Source organism: Chelmon rostratus, chromosome 13 (assembly GCF_017976325.1).
Source record: "Chelmon rostratus isolate fCheRos1 chromosome 13, fCheRos1.pri, whole genome shotgun sequence".
In the NCBI taxonomy this organism is placed as follows: Eukaryota; Metazoa; Chordata; class Actinopteri; order Chaetodontiformes; family Chaetodontidae; genus Chelmon; species Chelmon rostratus.
Genome location: NC_055670.1, coordinates 4227597 through 4247402, shown reverse-complemented (window position 1 = coordinate 4247402; position 19806 = coordinate 4227597). Strand labels below are relative to the sequence as shown.

Here is a 19806-nt window from a genome sequence, read left to right as displayed (position 1 = left end):
CTTATGGGAGTGGGGACACATTAACACACACATGCTCATGCGTGCGCACACACACACACACACACATACACACACACTCACACTCACTGGGAGCAGGCCAATCCTCGTTCAGTCAGTGTGACGTGTTCTCTGCTCCTTCCTCCATCACTAGCCCTCCTTCATAACACCATGGCTCTGAATATCAGTTTGCTCTTGTGTCATGTTTTGTTTCATTTCCTGTCATAATTTTTCCCACCTTTGTGATGGTTGATTAGTATCACCTGTCACTTATTAGCCTCCCTCCCTTGTTTATTTCAGTCTGTGTTTTTCCCCCTCTGCTTTCCAGTTCATCTCTGTACCATGTGACAAGCATGCTTGCCTTTTAGCTACTGCTCAGTCCTAGTGTTTAGTCTTTGTGATCTCCTACAGTTTTTGAGAATTTTTCTTTGTGTACCTGGACTTTGTCCGTTTTAGGATTTTAGATTCTTGCCTTCTCGCAGGCTTTCCAGATTTGACCCTCGTCTGCCTCGTCCCTGTAAGCCTTCGTACGTTTGTCTTTTGTGTACAAAAATCATCGAACTCCAGCCTTGCCTCAAGCATCTGCATTCGTGTTCCTCCTTTGCTCATCTGTCGCTGCCTGTAAAACCATCGCACTACGAACTGGCCAATCATGAACCCAGCAGACACTGTATCTGATGAAATATATGACCCGATTTCTAACCTCCTGCTGATAAAATATTTTTGGAAGAAGACTTCTTGTGAGGAACACAGAGAGGCAGCTCTGTCTTTGACAAGTGGTAAAAGCAACCCCAAAACCTTGCCTAAGACCCCCCCCCCTTCCGAGCCAGCTAGTTAGGTCCTGCCTTCATCCTGGCCTGCTAGCATCCAACTTGCTTGCCTCTAGCCTTCAAGCTTGCAGCTAGCTAGCCACAGTCCTGCAGCTCCAGCTTCAGCTCTTGATCTGGCTAGCAACCAGGCTGTTAGCCTTCTGCCGGCTCCAGCTCCTGAGTTGGCTTACTTTCTGCCCGATTCCACCTCCAGCAGTATCATGAAACTCTCCCTGAATCTACCACTGGTATTTCCCGCTTTGGTCGATATTTGAGCGCCTGCCCAGGCATGCAAAGAGAAGAGGCTGGTCGTGGCACAGTCAATGGCACAGAGGACTGAGGTTGCCCAGTGGGGGCAAACACCTGATGATCCAAGACAGATCGATTGTGGGCTCCAGGGCTTGAAACATCTTTTCCAGATGGAGAGCCTCTTGCGTAGATCAGCGAAGGAAGTGCTTGCCTTGCATTCTGCTCTTCACCATCTTCCAGAGCTCAGGGGTGAATCAAGCTCAGGACAAGGGTTTTGCTCCAAGGCTCAATCGTGCATACTCTTTCACAGCTGGTGGGGCATCAGATGTGGCCAACTCACCATCAGCAAGGATGAACCTGTACCAAGGCAGGGCGGAGGCTGAGGACATGGAGCATGAACCATGCTTAGCCTGTGCACGAAAGGCTCATCCTTCTTCCTTAGATCCCCCCGCAGGTGAAAGGATGTGTTCAGTAATCTTTGAGTAGACAGGTTCACACTTCTCACACCCACCCATGGTCAAACCCGGTACTTGTTCTCCCGACCCAGAGCCCGCCCTCTGCCCTAAGCTAAAGGTCTGACTGGGGCTGTACGATTCACTCACTGATTCACTCAGTGTGTCTTCATTAGCCAGTCTTGTTCGTCTGCTGGAGTTTGCAAATGTGATTATTTTGGCATTAAATAAAAAAAAAACAAGAAGTACACAACTCAAGGATATGCATGCTAGAGATGGCCTGCGTGCTGCACTCCCTTGTGTCATTTCAGTGCCCTGCTTGAGGTAATGTAATGCTGTATAATTTTAGCTTTTAAGAGGCAAGGTAGTCTCATTTTGGGAGAAGGCGGCTCAGGCTCAGTTCTCTGAAGGCAGGGGCCCCAGAATTGGGTCACAACTAGGTCCATGAAAAGAAATCTTGAACTGAGTGAATACCTGTCCTGCTGTTTTTGTTTTGGGATTCAACAAGTAGGCTTTCACCACTGTGGAACAAAAGAGTGTCTTTAATGCTGCGCTCCCCTTGCTGCCTACTGAACGTTTATAATAACAGACTTTCAAATTAAACATGTCACAGAACACATGCACAGACGCAAATTCAGAACAATGCAAACTGTAATCTCAATAATATTGAGGGATTCAATGTCACAACTGTGCTGTTTATTTTCTTCGGAGCCTGAAGACTTGATGGTTTTATTGGTATGGATCCGTGCACACACACACACACACTGGCCTTGGGCAAGTTTATTCTCATTCTCTAGCAGGAAATCATTGATTGATACTGCCTTCAGCTGTAAACATGACTGAGATATCCTTGTGTTTGTGTGCGTTTTTTTTGTTCGTTTGTTTTGTTTTTATATCCCGGTGGGGGCTTTAAACTGACTGCATACCATAGACTGTGTAAATAGCTTCTTGGTCTGAAAACTGAAAGCAGCGCAGAAGTGCCTTAAATCTGCATTCTTTCCCATGGCCAGTAGGCGGCGACTCCACAGGTTGCAAATGTAGTCTGACTCTATGTAAAGTTATGAGAAAATGACCCTGCTTCTCACTTGAATTATTACTTCACAAAACTTTTTTTTGGTAGAAACTTCGAGCAGAACCAGGCTCTGGGTGGGTGGCCATTTGCTTCGACCGTTTGGGTTGGTGAAAGAGAGAGAGAGATAGAGAGAGAGGTTTGGGGTTGGACAGAAATCACAGTTTTGACAACTGTAATAGATTTATAGGTATACAAAGTACATATGGCATGGTATATGCCTGTGTGACATCTTTATGTATGTAATGTATTAACATACTAATAGCAGATAGCATATGAACATAGTACGACACTAATGATCTAATAATAATGGTAGCATAGCTCATAACAATAAAAGCTGCGGTGGATGTCCGGCAGGTGAACTCAGTAGTCCAGACTCAGGGGCCTTCGAGACGAGAAAGCACAAAGACTCCGGGAAAGAAGCCAAGTCAGTAACATGCCTTGGTAGGACAGGAACGCAGACAGATGGAGAGGGACAGAAGAACAGAGTTTTGGGTGTCATTGGAAGTCCCTCAGCAGTCTAATCCTATGGCAGCATAACTAGGGGCTGGTCCAAGGCAAGCCTGAGCCAGCCCTAAATGTAAGCTTTATCAAAGAGGAAAGTTTTGAGCCTGCTCTTAAATGTAGAGAGGGTGTCGGACAATAGCTGGAAGATGGTTTCCCAGGAGAGGTGCTTTCGATCAGTTATGAAAGTTGTATTTTGTGAAATGTTGTTTTTTTTTTCTAAAATGTTGTTGTGTTTTCTGAAATGTTCATATAAATCACACTTATTAGCCAAAGGGAAGGTAAAACCATATGAAGGTGTGATCTGAAATATAATAGTTATAGTAGTATTTCGACCAGCATGTCCCCTCTGCAGCAACACCAGGATGCTCCTTTCATTTTACTGTGTAATTAATATTAATGCTATGCTTCATTAGCTGCATGAGTGATGCTTGATAATGGGAAATGGTGTTTGAACTTCCCCGCTGAATATGGTGACTAATTGATCATCTTTTGCTGTTGTAAACATTTAATGAAGTGCATTATGAAGTCCTAATAAGAGCTGACTTGGTGATTCTAAATCAAGAGCTGATGAATAATGTACAGATACATTTAAACGTTGTTTGAGCATCGGCACCTCCTTGGGTGACAAAACATTAAACTTTTAAAAGCCTAGATTATCAGATGAATGAGCTTGTTCATTCTGGTGAATGTAATTCACTATAGCACTGTGTGTTCTGAGATGTAAATAATGGGTTTGATTTTCTGTGGAATTAATAATTGGGAAGTAAATGTGTCCAACTGTCATGAAATCAGAGCTGAGGTTCAAAACCTCAGCTTTTAAGCAATCATATGTAGTACTATGTAGTGCATTGGTTACTGGCCATAGTTTATTTTTGCACTGGTTCACAGCAGCATGAATGGATTTCAATTTCATTGTTCACTCCTTGTTTCCAGGTAAACATGCCGGAGCTGGCCTTGTTGCGCTTTGTGGTATTAGACGACGACTACATTGGAGATGATTTCATTGGCCAGTACAGCGTGGCCTTTGAGTGCCTTCAGCCTGGTTACCGCAATGTGCCCCTGCTGGGCATGACAGGAGACCCGTTACCCCACACCAGCCTGTTTGTCCATGTGGCGATCACCAACCGGCGAGGAGGCGGAAAGGCCCAGCGACGAGGTCTGTCTGTCAGGAGGGTGGGGAGGCGAGGGCGGGAGTACGTCACTCTGAGGCACACTGGCATCAAGGTGGTGGATGAGACTTTTAAACCAGCCAGCGTCCCCCTCAAAGAGGCCACGGACCTGCGAGAGGATGCTCAGGTGAGAGGGGAAATACATTGGAATTGTCAAGCCACTGTTATGTACATATACATAGTTTGACTGCCAAATCATGAAAATACTTGGACCTAGTGTACATGTACATGATATTGGTGTAATGGGCTAAAGCACAAAGTCATCCCAACCCACCACTGCCCCATGTCTGATCATCATATTTCCAATGTTTTGCTTTTGTTGTAGACGTTGTAGAAGTCATGCTCTTGTGATGCTCACGCACATTTCCAAACACAAATCTGTTTGTCTGTTGCTATGTAGATCACACATACAGTCTGTGGACTGCGTGTTTACACAGACTGTTCAAATGGTCCAGCAAATTTGCATGAATGATGCAAGGTGAAATTTTGGTTTACTTTCTATATGAACAGAAAAAAATGTTAAATTGCCTCATTTCGCTCCTGGAAGTACCTTAATTGCCTCCATGAACTGAGCGATCAGAAGACCAGCATAAACCTGTCTCTTTTACCTCATGCATCGCTCCACCTTGCCACACAGGGGAGGTGCAGGTAATGTACTGACTACGCTGGATAATCCACTGACCAGTTTTCATTTGAAATATTTTGGACAGATATAAAAGGATTTTGGATTACCCAGAATAACTATGTAGTTCAGTAATTAGTTTTTCCATTTTTCATTGTCAGCACTTTGAGCAGCACAAACACAATTCCATTCACCTTCACTGTTATGGGGTAGAGGCAGAAATTTCAGAGACAGATGTCTCAGAACCTACACTGGCACATACAAACAAAACAATCTGCACTGGAAACTCCTAGATGTGTGTTTTTAGGCTCAGAAACCTATGATTTCTGAAGAGCCATTGTGAAGCTCAGTGACAGTGAATCCAGTCATTACCATTTTGTTAGTGCATGACTCCGGTAAACTCTGGTTGCAGAAATGTATCGGCTAGCTGTCACACAAAGTGGCTGTGCCCATAATTATGCATAACTTTAAGCCTTAATCTAATTTAAAGGAGTGAGTTAAATATAAATTCACCCCTTACAGTTTGCATGAACGGGGGAAGTTGAACGGGTTTATTTCAGCTGTAAAGTTGTGCATTTTAATATATAGGGTCTATGGGGACAGACTTACTTTTGGAGCAAGCCTCAAGTGGCCATTCAAAGAACTGCAATTTTTGGCACTTCCACGTTAGCTTCATTTTTCAGCCCAGGAGGTTGCTGCTTGGATTCTATCTGACTCCTCTGTAGGGTGAATAGATGAGGGAGAAAGAGAGGGAAGGAGGAGAGCCAGTGACAAAAGAAGACTTGGTAAGAAGAGTGGAGGAGGATTATAAAGCGTCTATAAATACCAGCAGAAATAGAACCTAGTCACACAGCACCCACCAGCTTATCTCTGAATACAAACATTTGAGGGTTGGCCAATGTGAATAGAATCACCTTTTGCTCTAGATCTGTTTCAAGAGATATATGTTGTGATATAGATATACACTACATAGCCAAAAGTATGTGGACACCCCTGCCCTTTCCTGTTTCAGCTTGACATGTTTCCCCTGCATCAAAGCCAGATCCGTAAAGACAGATTTCCCAGTTTGGTGTGGAGGAACTTGACTGGTTTGCACAGAGCCCTGACCTCAACCCCATCCAACACCTTTAGGATGACCTGAAACGCTGACTGTGAGCCAAGCCTTATCACCCAACATCAGTACTCACTAATGCTCTTGTGACTGACTGGGAGTTAATCCAGCCAGGTTGCAAAGTGGAGAGCCTTAGAGAGCGGAGGCTTCTATAGCAGCACGTTGCATGAATACTTGGAAAATAGGCTTATTCTTTCTTGAGGAGAGTTTGATGAAAGATTGATACCACTCTTTATGTATAGAGCTAGAGTCAGGATGTAGTTATCTCTCTGGAAGTAGGGGCAAACAGCTAGTCTGCCTAGTTAAAATAGGCCTACCAACATCTTTAAAGCTATCAAGTATGTTGTAATGTAAAAAGGGCAGTCAGTGACTTTAGAGTATTTTGTGTGCTACTTGATGAACAGCAGTTTATTCATCCACCCAACACATCCATGTCGGATCTCCACTGGCTGCATGTAATCCCATGGTGATGACAACTTCCTGGAAAGTCTCTGTCCCAGCTGGTGTTCCAAGACATAGTCACAGCATATAACACTGCATAAGAACATTTCTGTTTGTGTGTGGGTTAACTCAGGCCAGGCTAGCTGACGGCTGCCTCCTGCTGACAGTGTTTATGCTAAGCTAAGATAATTGTCTCCAGGATCTAGCTCCAGACTTAATGCAGACACATGAGACTGCTGTCAATCTTCTCTTTTAACTTTCAGCCAGAAAGCAAAAAAAAGGCATTTCCCTGACTGTCTAAATCTTCCTTTAATGACCACAATGCTCAGCATTCACAATGGGTGTAATGATTGTGTGACCGTGTAGCTTTGGCCATGTGCTATAGATTTATGTCTTAAATAACCAAAAGGGAATCTTCTTGATGACCTGAAAATTCAAGAGATTCCATAATACAACATTACCATGAAGTACTCCTGCTTCATTGTCAAAACCTGGTATAATCCTATATAATATAAATCCCGGTATAGAAAATCTATATTGAGCAATGGAGTATTGGCTATCTGGCATACCGCGACAAATCCCAATGGGCTGCTGGCCCGCTGTGGACTGTCAACGAGTCCATAAAGTTTTTACGGGCCATCCAGCCCAGTCTGTCTCAGGCCAGGGCTGAATTTCTTCCCCAGTACATTGCTGTTACTGCGAGATAAATCCATATCACCTCATGTATCACCCCACCCTGAAACGATCCCACCGATTCAATCTGTCCTCCTCCCTCTTGAACCCACACATGCACTCACACTCACACTCCTACACAGACACTCATTCACAAATGGCTTTTTATCTGCCTGCTTCAATCTCATTGTCCTTTCCCTCTGACTTGAACTCTGTCCTCCTCTCTGTCCCTGTCTCTCTGCCATGAGTCCAGCTGTGGGCTCATCTGTCGCAGTCAGTTATTATTCACCATGCCTCTATTGCTGTACGTCTGTCTCACACACACACACGCACACACACACACACACACAGGTGGGGCATGATAATAGGCTAGTCCAGTTGGGGCTCTGCCAGGTGGCAAATTGTGTTCAGTTAGACAGAAGAGGTTCCCATTATTGTGTTTGTATGTACAAAAATAAATCTTTTACCTTCACTATGAAGTGACCCAAAATAGCATTTCAGCAGATTGGCATATGACTCATATTTTTTGCCCCCATCAAATCAAACGAACCAACCCAGTTTTGCATCCTGACACACCTGCAGCAGTTGAAAAACACTCTAAATGCTGTGATTTTTCTGTTCCACATTTATGCCATATTGTCTTCTCTCTTGCCAAATGCGCTTAAGCTAAGGCTGATTTCACTGGATTAAAAGCGGCAATGACTGCCATATTGATTTAATTCACAAGAGAGACAGCGGATGACAGGGGAAGCAGGGGAAGAGTGTCTGTGTGTGTGTGTGTGTGTCTTACTTGCATTAAGGGGACATAAATCTGTCTATGCACATTGTGGGCACTCGCCTTCCTTACGGGCACAAAACATAAGTTGCCATAACATAAAACATAATCTTACCGGGTGAAGAGTCAGGGTTAGGGTTAGATTTAGGCAGGTCATGGTTATTGTTAGGGTAAGTGTCCAGGAAATAATCTATGTCTCTGTCTATGAAATGTCCCCAAAAGTGGTTGACACACATCTCTGTGCATGTGTGTCACCATGTATTACTTACGTTGTGGGGACTTAAATCTGATTACATAGTCACATTGTGGGGACTTGCCCTCATTGTGGGGACAAAATGCAATGCAGGATGAAGACCTGGGTTAAGGTTAGGATAAGGTAAGGTTCAAGCTTAAGGTTAGATTTGGGGTAGGTGTCCAGGAAATGAATGTAAGTCTATGTAATGTCCCCAAAAATGATGAAAACCGTGTGTGTGTGTGTGTGTGTGTGTGTGTGTGTGTGTGTGTGACCTTTCCCAGCTTAGTTTTACAGCCGGAATTGTACATCTAATCTAATGCTGGTTTCCGTCCCCTCCTCGTCCTCCTCATCTCTGTTTCTTTGTCTTTTGCCAGAGCGCCACTGCCAGTTTCAAAGAGCAGTGTGGGCTCCCCACAGTGGCCAAACTGAAGCAGTGCATCCAGAGCCTGGCCACGAGGCTGCAGAGCCCTGAGGGCACTATGGGGGCCAGCATGGTGCTGAGGGAGGGCTACCCGTGTCTGGAGCCTCTTGTCAGCCTCTCCGAGCCGACGCGCAAACTGCTCACTGCCTACGACACGGTCAGTATGACGAATGAGCACGGCGCTGTGTGCAAAGTGCACGGAGGTGTGATGGAGTTTAAACCTGCGACAGCCTCTTCTTTCTCACCCTTTTGTTTGCATAGTTGAGTTTACTCACAGGTCCATGAATGCATGGGCACTATAGTTTGAATCAATCCCACATATACCAGAGTCAACCACTGTGCTTATTCCAGCTAAATGCTAATGAGAGCATGCCAACATGCCCACAGTGACAATGTTAACATGCTGATGTTTAGCAGATATAATGATTATCATGTTCACCATTGTTCACCAGACATAAAGTACTGTGTGTAGTTGTTAATGTATTTGACTCTGGAACAAAGTGCTCAACAATGTTCAAAAATAAACAAGACTAAAAGTTTGCAGCCATGCTAGCAGCTCTGTGAGGCTGCACTTTGAACCGAATGGTAACATCAAAATGCTGACACAGTGATAACACAGTGCTGGTTTGCTGTTGTTTAGGTTGAAATGTTGAACATATTCACAATCTTAGCAAGTTAAAAACATTTGTGAATTAGCACTCATAAAGCACTGTCCATTATGATTGTCATACCTAGAGCCATGCTGCTAGTGTGGCTAAAAATCTAGAATAAGGCCAGCCTTCATCATTTTAAGGGTTTGAAATGGCCTGTGTCATCACACAGTGGGAGGCCTCTCTGTTCTTTGTGTTCACCTTGAAAATAAAACACACAAAATGCATTCTAATTAGCCTAGTTTACTCAGAGGTTGGTTGCTTTTGCTAACTTCTCTCAAGCTTGGTCAAAATTGATTCCGTCAGAGAGTTTTAAATTTGGATTTGTGATACCCGACACTGTATTACAGAGTGTGCACACACATACCCTCATGCAAATCTGTCCTAACGCATTAAATATGCAGAAAGACACTCTAAGTTGACATGCATGAAGCAGTCACCCACACTCCTCCTCAAGCATACACACACACACCCTGACTACCAGCTGTGCCTCCTCCTACTCCATCTCCTCTTGCATCAGATCAGGACGAATCTCTCCCACTTGTTTCAGCACTCAGCCAGTACACCTACACACACCTCAGCACAGAAAGTGCTTTTTTTTCTTACCATCACTTTGTGTTTCTGCGTGTCAGTGGCTCTGATAACGTTTGAGTGTGAACCCAGTATATGTGAGCCCGGCAGGTCGGTGTCATGATGCCACAGCTGGTGTGATCTGCAGTCATACATCACACCTCTTCAGCCTTTCCGGGCACACACAAGGCTTAGTCATCACACACTCACCCTCGTCTCCCTCTCGTTTCTGCTGCCATGCAATCAGTCTTCTGTCCTTCCATTGGTCTGTTAATTGTAATCTTAGTTAAAAATCAGATTTTTTATGTAAAATAAACTTAATGCTTTGTGTTGCTTTCCAACTCAAAGCATCCAAATCAGTGCCGCTTGTGCTTTTGCATTTCACTTAAATTGCTAATTCTGACTTTACAACTTTGGTCTTATTTTTTTCGGTTTGGCCGTTGCTAATAAGGTCATTTTACTCACCAAGTTATTTGCTGAGAATAACTAACTATAAATAATGTTTGTGCTCCTTCTCTTGGGCCTGGGCACTTGTTGCTGCACTTGTTGGTGTCAGCTCAGTGTTGCAGTGTCCTGACAACTGCTAGCTCATGCTCCAGCGTGTGGTGAGAGTCAAAGAGTAAGTACTGGTCTGTGTGTGTGGGGTTTCCTGTATACTCCAACGTGGAGGCTCAGTCGGGATGGTCCAAAAAGGCCAAGCTGTTGTTCCTGACATCCTCTCAGGTGAACTTCATGTTACTGTCCACTGGGTTGAAGTGTTCTGTGAAAGCTTGCACCTCCTGGGTTTTGATTTTGACCCATGTGTTGTGCGGGTGGTGTAGAAAAATGAATGAATGAATGTCATTCTGTATGTGTCTGGAGCATGTGACACACTCCAGAGGATTTTCAACACGCGCAGCATCCCTGTGTTTTTCAAGCGCAGCAACCCTGACCTGGATGACTGAGAATCTTCAGAATCTACATCACAGTTCACACTGACTTGCTGGTTCAACTTTGACTGACAGTGCTTAGTGGATCATTATCAACCTTTTGGCTCAACTCATTCTTGGTTTCACCTCCAAATAATTGTGTCACTGCAGTTGAACTCTTCTGTGGTGATGTCATTGCAGTTAAACTCTTCTGTGGTGATGTCACTGCAGTTAAACTCTTCTGTGGTGATGTCACTGCAGTTAAACTCTTCTGTGGTGATGTCACTGCAGTTAAACTCTTCTGTGGTGATGTTACTGCAGTTGGACTCTCCTGTGGTGATGTCACTGTGTTCCCAGGTGCCAGTTATTACTTTGCGAGTACAGCATTATCATCACTGATAGCATCAATTGCCAAAACCATGAAACTAAGGCCAAAGTTTTAATGAAATGAAATGACTCTTTAGCAGCCTACAATATTTACTGCACTGCTATATTTGCACTTTTGTTTCCAACAACATGGAGGTTAGGTTGGTGACTGTAAATTTGTTGTCTGTGTGTCACCCCTGTGATAGACTGCTAACCTGTCCAGAGAGTACACCTCCTTTCATAGCATAGCCTCCAGCCAGCTTTGACGTTGCAAGAATGAGTGGGTATAGATAAAAGATGGACAGGTAGATGTCTCAGCTTCACTTCTTTTAAATAAATATGATTCAATAAAAAAACACTCACCCTGTCGTCAATATTGTATCTATTGAAACTTGATTTTCCCCTTAAATTCCCCCTGAAGTTTTTTCAAAATTACAAAAGGCATTTTCCAGACGCATTCTGTATCTGCATGTTCCAGCATTTAACTGAAGTAATATAATTTTTATGTTAAGAAAAAAACACATAATGCAGGGCTGCATTTTTGGAAGCTTCAACAGTCCTTGTACCCTTTGAAATGAAGCTCTTTGGGTTTGCTTGGCTTCACACCATTGATTTTGCAAAGAGCTGAAAAAGCTGAACACAAACTGTCTTCCTTCCCGTTCAGATGATTGCTGCCCAGAAGCAGCTGATCGAGAATGCAGATGCTGTTCAGGAGAGGATCGCCCAGGTACAGAGAGAAGGTAAAGAGCACAGGCCTGCCAGAGATGGATGAATGGCTGAATGAGCTGGCGTGAGGTCACAATGAGCTGAGTGAAAATGGTTTTGGATATGAATATCATAAAAATTCACCAAATGAGCAATTCTGACTTGAGCATCAAACAGAACTTAATGAGGGCGACTCCTCAGAGAATGAGCCTGTCGGTAAACAACATTACAAGTGCAGACACAGTACTTGCTGGTGATTTTGACACTCACATATTTGTATGGATTACTGATCAGAAAAAAAACAAGGTGCTGTCATGTTTGTACTTTTTGAGATAAGGATCCTTTGAGACACACGTTTCAAAAAAACTCCAGCAAGTATCTCTGCTTGAAATGCTGTGCAGAAAAATTGCATTGCATGTTTTGAATGAATATTTTGGATTTTCCAGTGTAATAAACGAGGATGTGCAGCAAGCATTTACAGTGAAAAGGCAGTCAACTCCACAGCCAGACCTGAGTATTATTAGATCCTCTCACTGCCTTAGAAATCTCCTGACCTTTAACTGTCAGTGTAAATGTCATGAGGGACGGCACAACCAACCCATCAAGACATGCTGTTGACACTTGCCCCTAGACACTTGGCATTAGTCAAAAAAAATAATTCAAGCAAATCACCTCACACTTTATGTTTATATTTCACTTAAACTTGAGTTGTTGCCCATCCATCCCTCTCAAGTCATGCAAAGCTCCTGTTGGTGTTTGTTTTTTGCAGGCATGGACTTCCATGAAGATCTTTCTCGGCTTGGGGAGAAGGAGGGACTGAAGGGACGCAAACTAAGCAAAGCTGTGGAGAGTTTCACCTGGAACATCACTGTGCTCAAGGTACTCAGATTTGTATAATTGGTGGCTGATAAATATCTGTCAGTTTAGTTTTTTGTACACTTTCTGGTTTCTGGTAATTGTGACACATATTAGACTGATTGTGCTTTGCAAATTTAAACTGAATCCATAAATTACTTTTCTTTTGATTTCTTATGTGTTTCATTTTCAAAAGAGAGAGTTCGACCTTTTCACAGTCTATCCTTATGTTTCACTTGCTGTTCATATAACTCATAAGTACAGCAGTGAACAAACTTCCAGTAGAGAGTGGAATTTCATTAAAGCGCTATGAACTCACTCTATGGTTCAGCTAAAGCTAATAGCAGTCTGTCAGAGTCTGTCAATTCCACATGGTTGCTAATTCTTTCCATTGCTCAATTCGATGTCTCCTTATTGCCTTTTGACATTCATCTGTCCATCCATTTTTTGAACTGACCACGCATTGACATGCCTGACCACTGCATCACTGTGTTAGCTTTGGTTGAAGGGCTTTGCAATGACTCCAACTGTAGAATTGTCCCCATGAACTGCATTCAACTCAAGATGGAGCTTAAAAATTACGCTTGCTCAGCACAAAAGCAAACAACCTGTGGACTTGATTTGAATTTAAAAGTGTGTGTTTGACACACACACTTTTAAATTCAAATCAAGCTGATATGACACTGAAGGAGGCAACTATTCTGCTTTGTGCGTGTTTACAAAAAACTTTTTTAATTAATTTATTTTAGATTTTCAGGATTTTGTTTTCTATAATATCCTAATTAAAACTAAAGTTGCTATAATCAATATTTTTTATATTAGCAATGATTAAAATGACAGTGTAATGTGAAAGAAAGAAGAACCACCTGCAGTTCCCCTCAGCCCTCTGAGCTGTTAAGCCTCTTACAGCTCATAGTTTTGGTTTCCATCCTGCTAATCTGCTCTTTTCAACCTCTTCTGTACGCTACCTGCCCAGCACAAAGCAGCATACAGACAAAGTTAGCACCTAGCTGGTGCACAAAGTTGTACATGTAGCAGCTGAAGAGTCAGATTTGAGCTAAAAGGAGACCTGCATTTATCGGGGGGACAGAAACACCCACAAATGGCCAAAAAAAAATTCAGTGTCTGCAGCTGTAAGTCAGTTGTTAAAGATTTCTGCAGTTGTTCAGGACTAGCCTCCTGCCAAACGCATCCCAGGAAACAATCCCAGCTAGCCCGTAAAACAGAATTAAATGCTGATCCCACCCTCAGCTTTACTTCAGACTTCTTACAATGCGTACGAGTCAGCCTCATGTGTTTCCCCGTGTGCTGCAGGGTCAGAGCGATCTGCTGCGTGGAGCTAAGATGGATTCCCTGGATGCCCTGAGGCAGCTGGCTCTGGCCTGCGAAGCATGTGGGCTCACCTCCTCCTCCTCTTCCTCCAACTCCTCATCGTCCACCTTTTCCACAGCCGAGCTTCACTACTCCTCCCACCCTCTGTCCGGCCGCAGAAGCAGCACACACGGCAACGGACGCATCTGACCCCCCCTCCCCCGCCCCCCGGTCCAACACGCTGCCAAAGGTGAAAAGGGAGCGGACAGAGTAATTACCAGGGACGGCAGAGCTGAGGAGATGTGAGAGCGATATGAGAGAGTGCAGGTGTAAGACAGGATTTTCTATCCCTTTATCTGATGCAGTAAGTGTCCAGACGAGCCGAGACCAGAGCAGTACACTCTGCAGAGAGGCTTTCATGAATGTCCTAACTCTGTGGTGGAAAAGCAAAGAAAGTCACTTCACACAGGTCTTTGAACTTTGCTTATTTAACTGAGAAAAAATGTGTGACTCAAGAGTGTAACTCTACAGGTTTTCCTCATTAGAGGGGAATCGTCGACTCCTGAATCATCTGTGACAACGGGGCTGTTTCAGAGCTGATGTTTACAGGCCTGTTGGTGTTTCATTTCAGAGGCAGAATGCAGAATGGAGGGGGTGTAGAGCTACAAGGACAGGCTATTCTCTGGCTCAGCTTTTTAGCTTGTCCCGTGGGAAGGCATCAGGATTACCTGTGTGTGTGTGTCTGCAGGTTGTGACCCACAAAAACAAAAGAATTAAAGCAAGTAGTGAAGATTTTTAGTGTGACACTACTTTTTTAAAAGTCACAAACATTTTTTGGTACTTTGGCTTTTGTTTTTAGATTATACAGTACAGTTAATGCAGTTGAACTTTTGAAGTGGCTTAACATAAAAAAACCCTCAGTCCTCAAGGCGCAGTCAAAGGTTGACATCAAATTCCGATGGCCAAGGATGACTTGGATTAAGACAGATGTCAACATGAGCCTTTTTCAGTACCTGATGGGCCGAAAAGCCTCCGTCTGGCTGTCTTTGGTCTCCAAACTTGGAAAAACAGGTGTTCTGTGTTCTGATGATGTCAAATTTCTCCAAAGCTATCAGAGAAAATCCATTTCTCACTTCAAATGGAAGCTGGACATTATCTAAATGATCAACAGTTATTAATGAGGTTTGGGAGTTTGGAGAGGTGGAAGGTCACATTGATCTAAACATTTGCTGATTTATCTAACTGACTGTGTCAGTTCTTCCCAGACGTTAATCTCAACAAAAGCTGAGCTCTGGCGCTCTGGAGCGCCTGTACCCTGAAATAACTCCACAGATTAGTTGACATGCAAAAACACCCACAAGGACCCATCAGAGGTTAATTCTTCTTTGACAGATTCTGAGGATTTGTTCACTTCCTAAACTTTAACCAGCAAACAATCTTGCAATTTAGAGCATACACACACGTCTGCTATGTTCATGTAGGGTGTGAAATAACCAGCAGAGGCATGCACACAGGGTCCTATCTCAGCCTGATCGCCTTTGAGTCTGTCATGTTCACTCGGAGAGGGGAGCTGAAACATGAGGAACAAAGTGTAGTGGAAAAGGGTCAGAGTAATTGGAGAAGTTGTGGATGCGTGTTAATACTGTAGTACTACGTGTCTGCTGTAGTACATGTGTGGCTCACATAACCTCCTCACTGTACAGACATGTGGGGTAATGGGTGCTCAGAGTCTGTGCATGTGTGTGTGTAGAAGGAACAGATTCCTGCAGCACTGATGAAGTTCACTCTGTTGATGTAGCAATAATAATAGTGGTAAGTTCTTAGACAGCTCGTGAGGCTGTTTACCTCACTGTGTACTAACTGAAGGACTGAAAACAATATAACTAAATAGTTCAGTAACGCTTAGAAGTGTGTATGAAAACAACTAGAGAAGTGGTGGCCAGCAGGTGCTGCTGATCATGGCTCATAGTTATCGTACTTATCTGTCAGTGATGGCGTTCCTCAAGGCCTTTGAGTGTAACTGTGTGTTTCTTCTTAACGCAGGAAAACACCTGATTCTTGTTCTTTTAACTCAGCTTTTCTACTCGTATTCTTGTATCTCGTGATGCTGCATTTGAACCAAAATTGACAAAAGTGGAGCTCGTCAACACACAGGACTAAGCTAACCAGATCAAGTTTACTACAGTGAATATTGTCACATGTTGGATGTTGGTGATTTTCAGCCTTTATAACTGAAGGATTACATGTCCAAAACCTTTTGGAAAAGACCAAAAATGCATCATCATTGATGTCATTAAAAAAAAGACCAAGTAAGGCAGGTATGTTTGAAAAGGTTCAACTTGATTCACAAGTATCCAGAATCTAGTGTACCACCTTGATCTACTGCAGCTGACAGTACAAACAGTCTGAGCAAAGCGGGCATGAGGCCAAGCTGAGGGAACTTTTGAATGGAAGACATTTTGAATGTTTATCGTGCTCTTTGACGGAGGCAGGAAGGTGGACAGGTGACAGACGGAGATCACAGCTAAACATTGCAACAGCTCCCCAGCTGATGAACCCAGCTGGTGGCGTTTTGCAGTAGACAGGAAGGAATGAGAAACACTGAAACATGGGCGTGACACTGAGTTTTGCTCTTTCCTCTTAAGTGCTTGTGCAGGACTACTGTATGTTCTGAATGACAGCCCATATTTTTGTACACTGTTTTGTTGCCTTTCATTCATCTACACATTCCTTTCCTTTTTTTAAATACTATTAACCTCTTTCATACCTCCACGTTTCTCCATCCTATTGTTCTTGCTGCTCTTCCAGAGGCTCCAGCTGGGGAGTAACAGAACCGATGTACTGAGTCATAGCCACAGGAGGAGGTTGACCGAGTAACATTTCCATGTGTGTTTTTTTGTGTGTGTTTGTCTGAGAGAAGGCATACGCTTCTAAAAGTAGAAGACATGTATTGAAGAGAGAGCAAAGGTCGAAGCAGAGAAGAAGAAAGGACTGATATTGGATTAACTTTTCATTGCATGTGTGGTTGGTTGGGCACACCTGCAGAGCTTCATAATTGGCTGTGAGCAATAGCCGGAGTGACAGCACCTGCTGTTTTGGTCTATTAATAACCTTCTGACTCACTGGAGGCCCTGGGGTGTGTGTATATGCTGGTGTGCTTATGTCTGTCATGATACCAATGTGCCCCAATTCCTGGCCTGATGATGCAAACTGATTCGCCTACATACAGTCATTACCAAGCTATTTGCCATATTTCTTCTTAACTACACTGAACCAGATAGCAGCCTCCAGAGCTATTTTGAGGATCTCTACTGCCCCTCAAGGCATGCTCAAGTGTACAAAAACAACAGATTTCATATGACCACAGGAGGCGTCTCTGTCAGAGATCTGCTTACCTGCAGGGAGGATCCCTCTGCATTAATGATGCATCAGCTCCAGTAAAACAACCCACAGTATTAGCTTTCTGTGTTCCGGTTTACATGCCCGCTGACCCGGACAGTACAACTGGGTCAAAGAGCAAACAGGTCATGGGACTCACTGTTCCTGAGGCGATACAGTGAAGATGAAGGCCACAGGCCTCACCTCAATAGATGAACATAAGGGGTCGAGGGGTCAGGTTTCAGTAATTAGATCTCTTGTAGTTAATTTAAACCTCATTCTCAGAATAATTCATTAGGTAAACATTGTATTCACAAAGAAGATCTACGGTGGACAGTGGTGACTGAGCTGCTGCATAAAATGAAACATCATGTAATGACCAAGAAAAATGGCAGCTTGTTATTTGAGTGGACGACCTTTGCAGTGCATCGGGAGGATACAGCGCATGAGCCACTAATTTGTAGGGGTTGAGCCAAAAGGACCATACCTGTGTTTCTGCATGATTTAGCCTTCTTACTTTGAACCATTTACTCTATACTCGTAATAGCGAAACTTACCATTGTATTTTAAATATATATACATCGAATGTGCTTTTATACCTTCCAGGCAGCTATTGGTTTCAGTTAATGTCAGTCAAGTCAGCTTGGAGACTTGCTTAAAGTAAATCCATTCAGTGAACATAATGCCCAGGTTTATTTCTCTTACAATATCATATTGTGGTGATGCAACACATTTTTTTGTGATATGCATTGAAAAACAGTCCCTGTTCTTTATGTGTGTGCAATTTTTTTCATTTGTATGAATGAATTTCTGACACTAGAGCTCATCAATGCTCATCAACACTGTACAGTACACTGTCTGAGCCTCTCACCAGCTCATGATTTCCCCACAGCAGCAGATTTTTCAAACTGAAACATGCTTTCCATTGCATTAGCATTCAAACATTGTGTATCCTCCATTAGAGTAAAACTGAGCATGATGTTCACTGTGATGGATCACCTGGCTCAAGCGAGGTTCAAGTCCCTAAAGGTTGCAAAGTGTTGTAAAGCAGTCAGCAGTACGCCAAAGCATACACGATTTGTAGTAAATAAAGTAAACATTCAGAAACACCAGTATGATCCTTTGAACATTCAAAAGAAGGTTTTAGGTACAAAGCATTTTGTTATCCTGGCTTGCCTCTCACACACTCTGCTTCGTATGTCACTGCACTCAACTTACCTGACGATATGTTTACCTCTGCTTATGGCACTGCAGCCAGCCACACACTACAGTGTTTTACTATCACGTTCAGTAAATTCTGTCTCGTTTGTAACCTAATTCTGCACACTGATCCCTATAGTGTGGACTTCCTGACTTCCCTTTATACCTTTAAACGTGAAACAGCTGTGTCTGAAGCTCTGTTTCTCACTGTGATAAAATTTAAAGTTTTGAGTTTGAAGGGTGGGAGTGGGAGACAGATCCATGCTAAAGAGCAGGCTGTTGCATTGGGGTGCACTGTATCTCTGTTACCCATGTGTCTTAATGTAGAGCTAGCTCTCTGTGTGCTCTTCAGTGTGTGATACTACCTATCTTTGCAGACCAGTGGTCAAATAGTGCTTAACATTCATTTGAATAATTGGAGAGTTGTTTATACCTGTCATAGTGATGTGGACAAAGTTGTGTAAAACACTTGGAAATGTATAAGGTGTTTTCAGTTCTATATTACCCGTGGCATCTGCAGTGTCTCTGTTGGCCTGTGTTCCCTCAACTGTTCTTACAGTCACTGTATGTTTTTGTAAAATAGTAAAAAAGACCAAAAGAAGAAAAGTATTTATTGAAGTGTGTTTTAAAAAGCAGAAATAAATATAATTAATTAAATGGACTTTGCTTTTATTTTGAAAAGCTACTGTGTTTTCTATCTGACAAGTAATCGAATATAACAAGAGTATGTATCCCAGACTAAATAAAGTTATCTTTTCCTGACCAAATCCTCCTGTGGCCTCTACTTTGTCTTCCACTGTGTCTCTGTCTCAAAGCTCTTTTGTGTCAGCGTGTAGTCTCTTTCCTGCGTGTTCGTCCTCAGGCTTGTTCAGGCTCACAGTTCCAGTTGTGCTGTTCTACTCATATGATATTCTCGGCTGGCTGCGACCTACATCTAATACACACTTTGCAATTAAACAGAACTATTAAAAGGATGAGGCAACAGTAAAACTTCTCTCTCATTTTTCATGTCACTGTATGAATAGATCCCTATTAGAATAGTAAAACTCAAGATTATTATCAGCTTTTGTTGGCTTTTTTTTTTTTTTTTTTACTGGCAGCCTGATCCCAGAAGACATGTTGACATTTCATAGTAAGAAAAGCACAGATGTAAATAAATACATCATAAATGATGGCTGAATTCCATTTAACTGTCAGTTTCGGGGTCCTGGTATTGCGCATGCTGGATCACTGTTACACCTGGGACCTTTGAATACATCAGAGCAATCATTAATGTCGTATCAGCAACAGTACGCTTCCTATGACGAGTCACAATGTCTGCTGTGAAAAAGAAA

At 43.1% G+C, this 19806-nt stretch overlaps 1 protein-coding gene across 2 annotated transcripts in view; it reads left to right on the top strand.

Annotated features, from left to right (window-relative positions):
• plcl1 (phospholipase C like 1) overlaps positions 1–19230 on the top strand; it is a 92230-nt gene extending 73000 nt beyond the window's left edge. For both annotated transcript variants that reach the window (XM_041950513.1, XM_041950512.1), the window contains 5 exons: positions 4017–4379; positions 8483–8686; positions 11688–11763; positions 12498–12607; positions 13898–19230. In XM_041950513.1, the coding sequence (XP_041806447.1) occupies positions 4017–4379; positions 8483–8686; positions 11688–11763; positions 12498–12607; positions 13898–14104 (960 nt within the window). In that variant the 3' untranslated portion in view covers positions 14105–19230. The remainder of the gene's footprint in view (positions 1–4016; positions 4380–8482; positions 8687–11687; positions 11764–12497; positions 12608–13897) is intronic.
• The last annotated feature ends 576 nt before the right edge of the window (positions 19231–19806 follow it).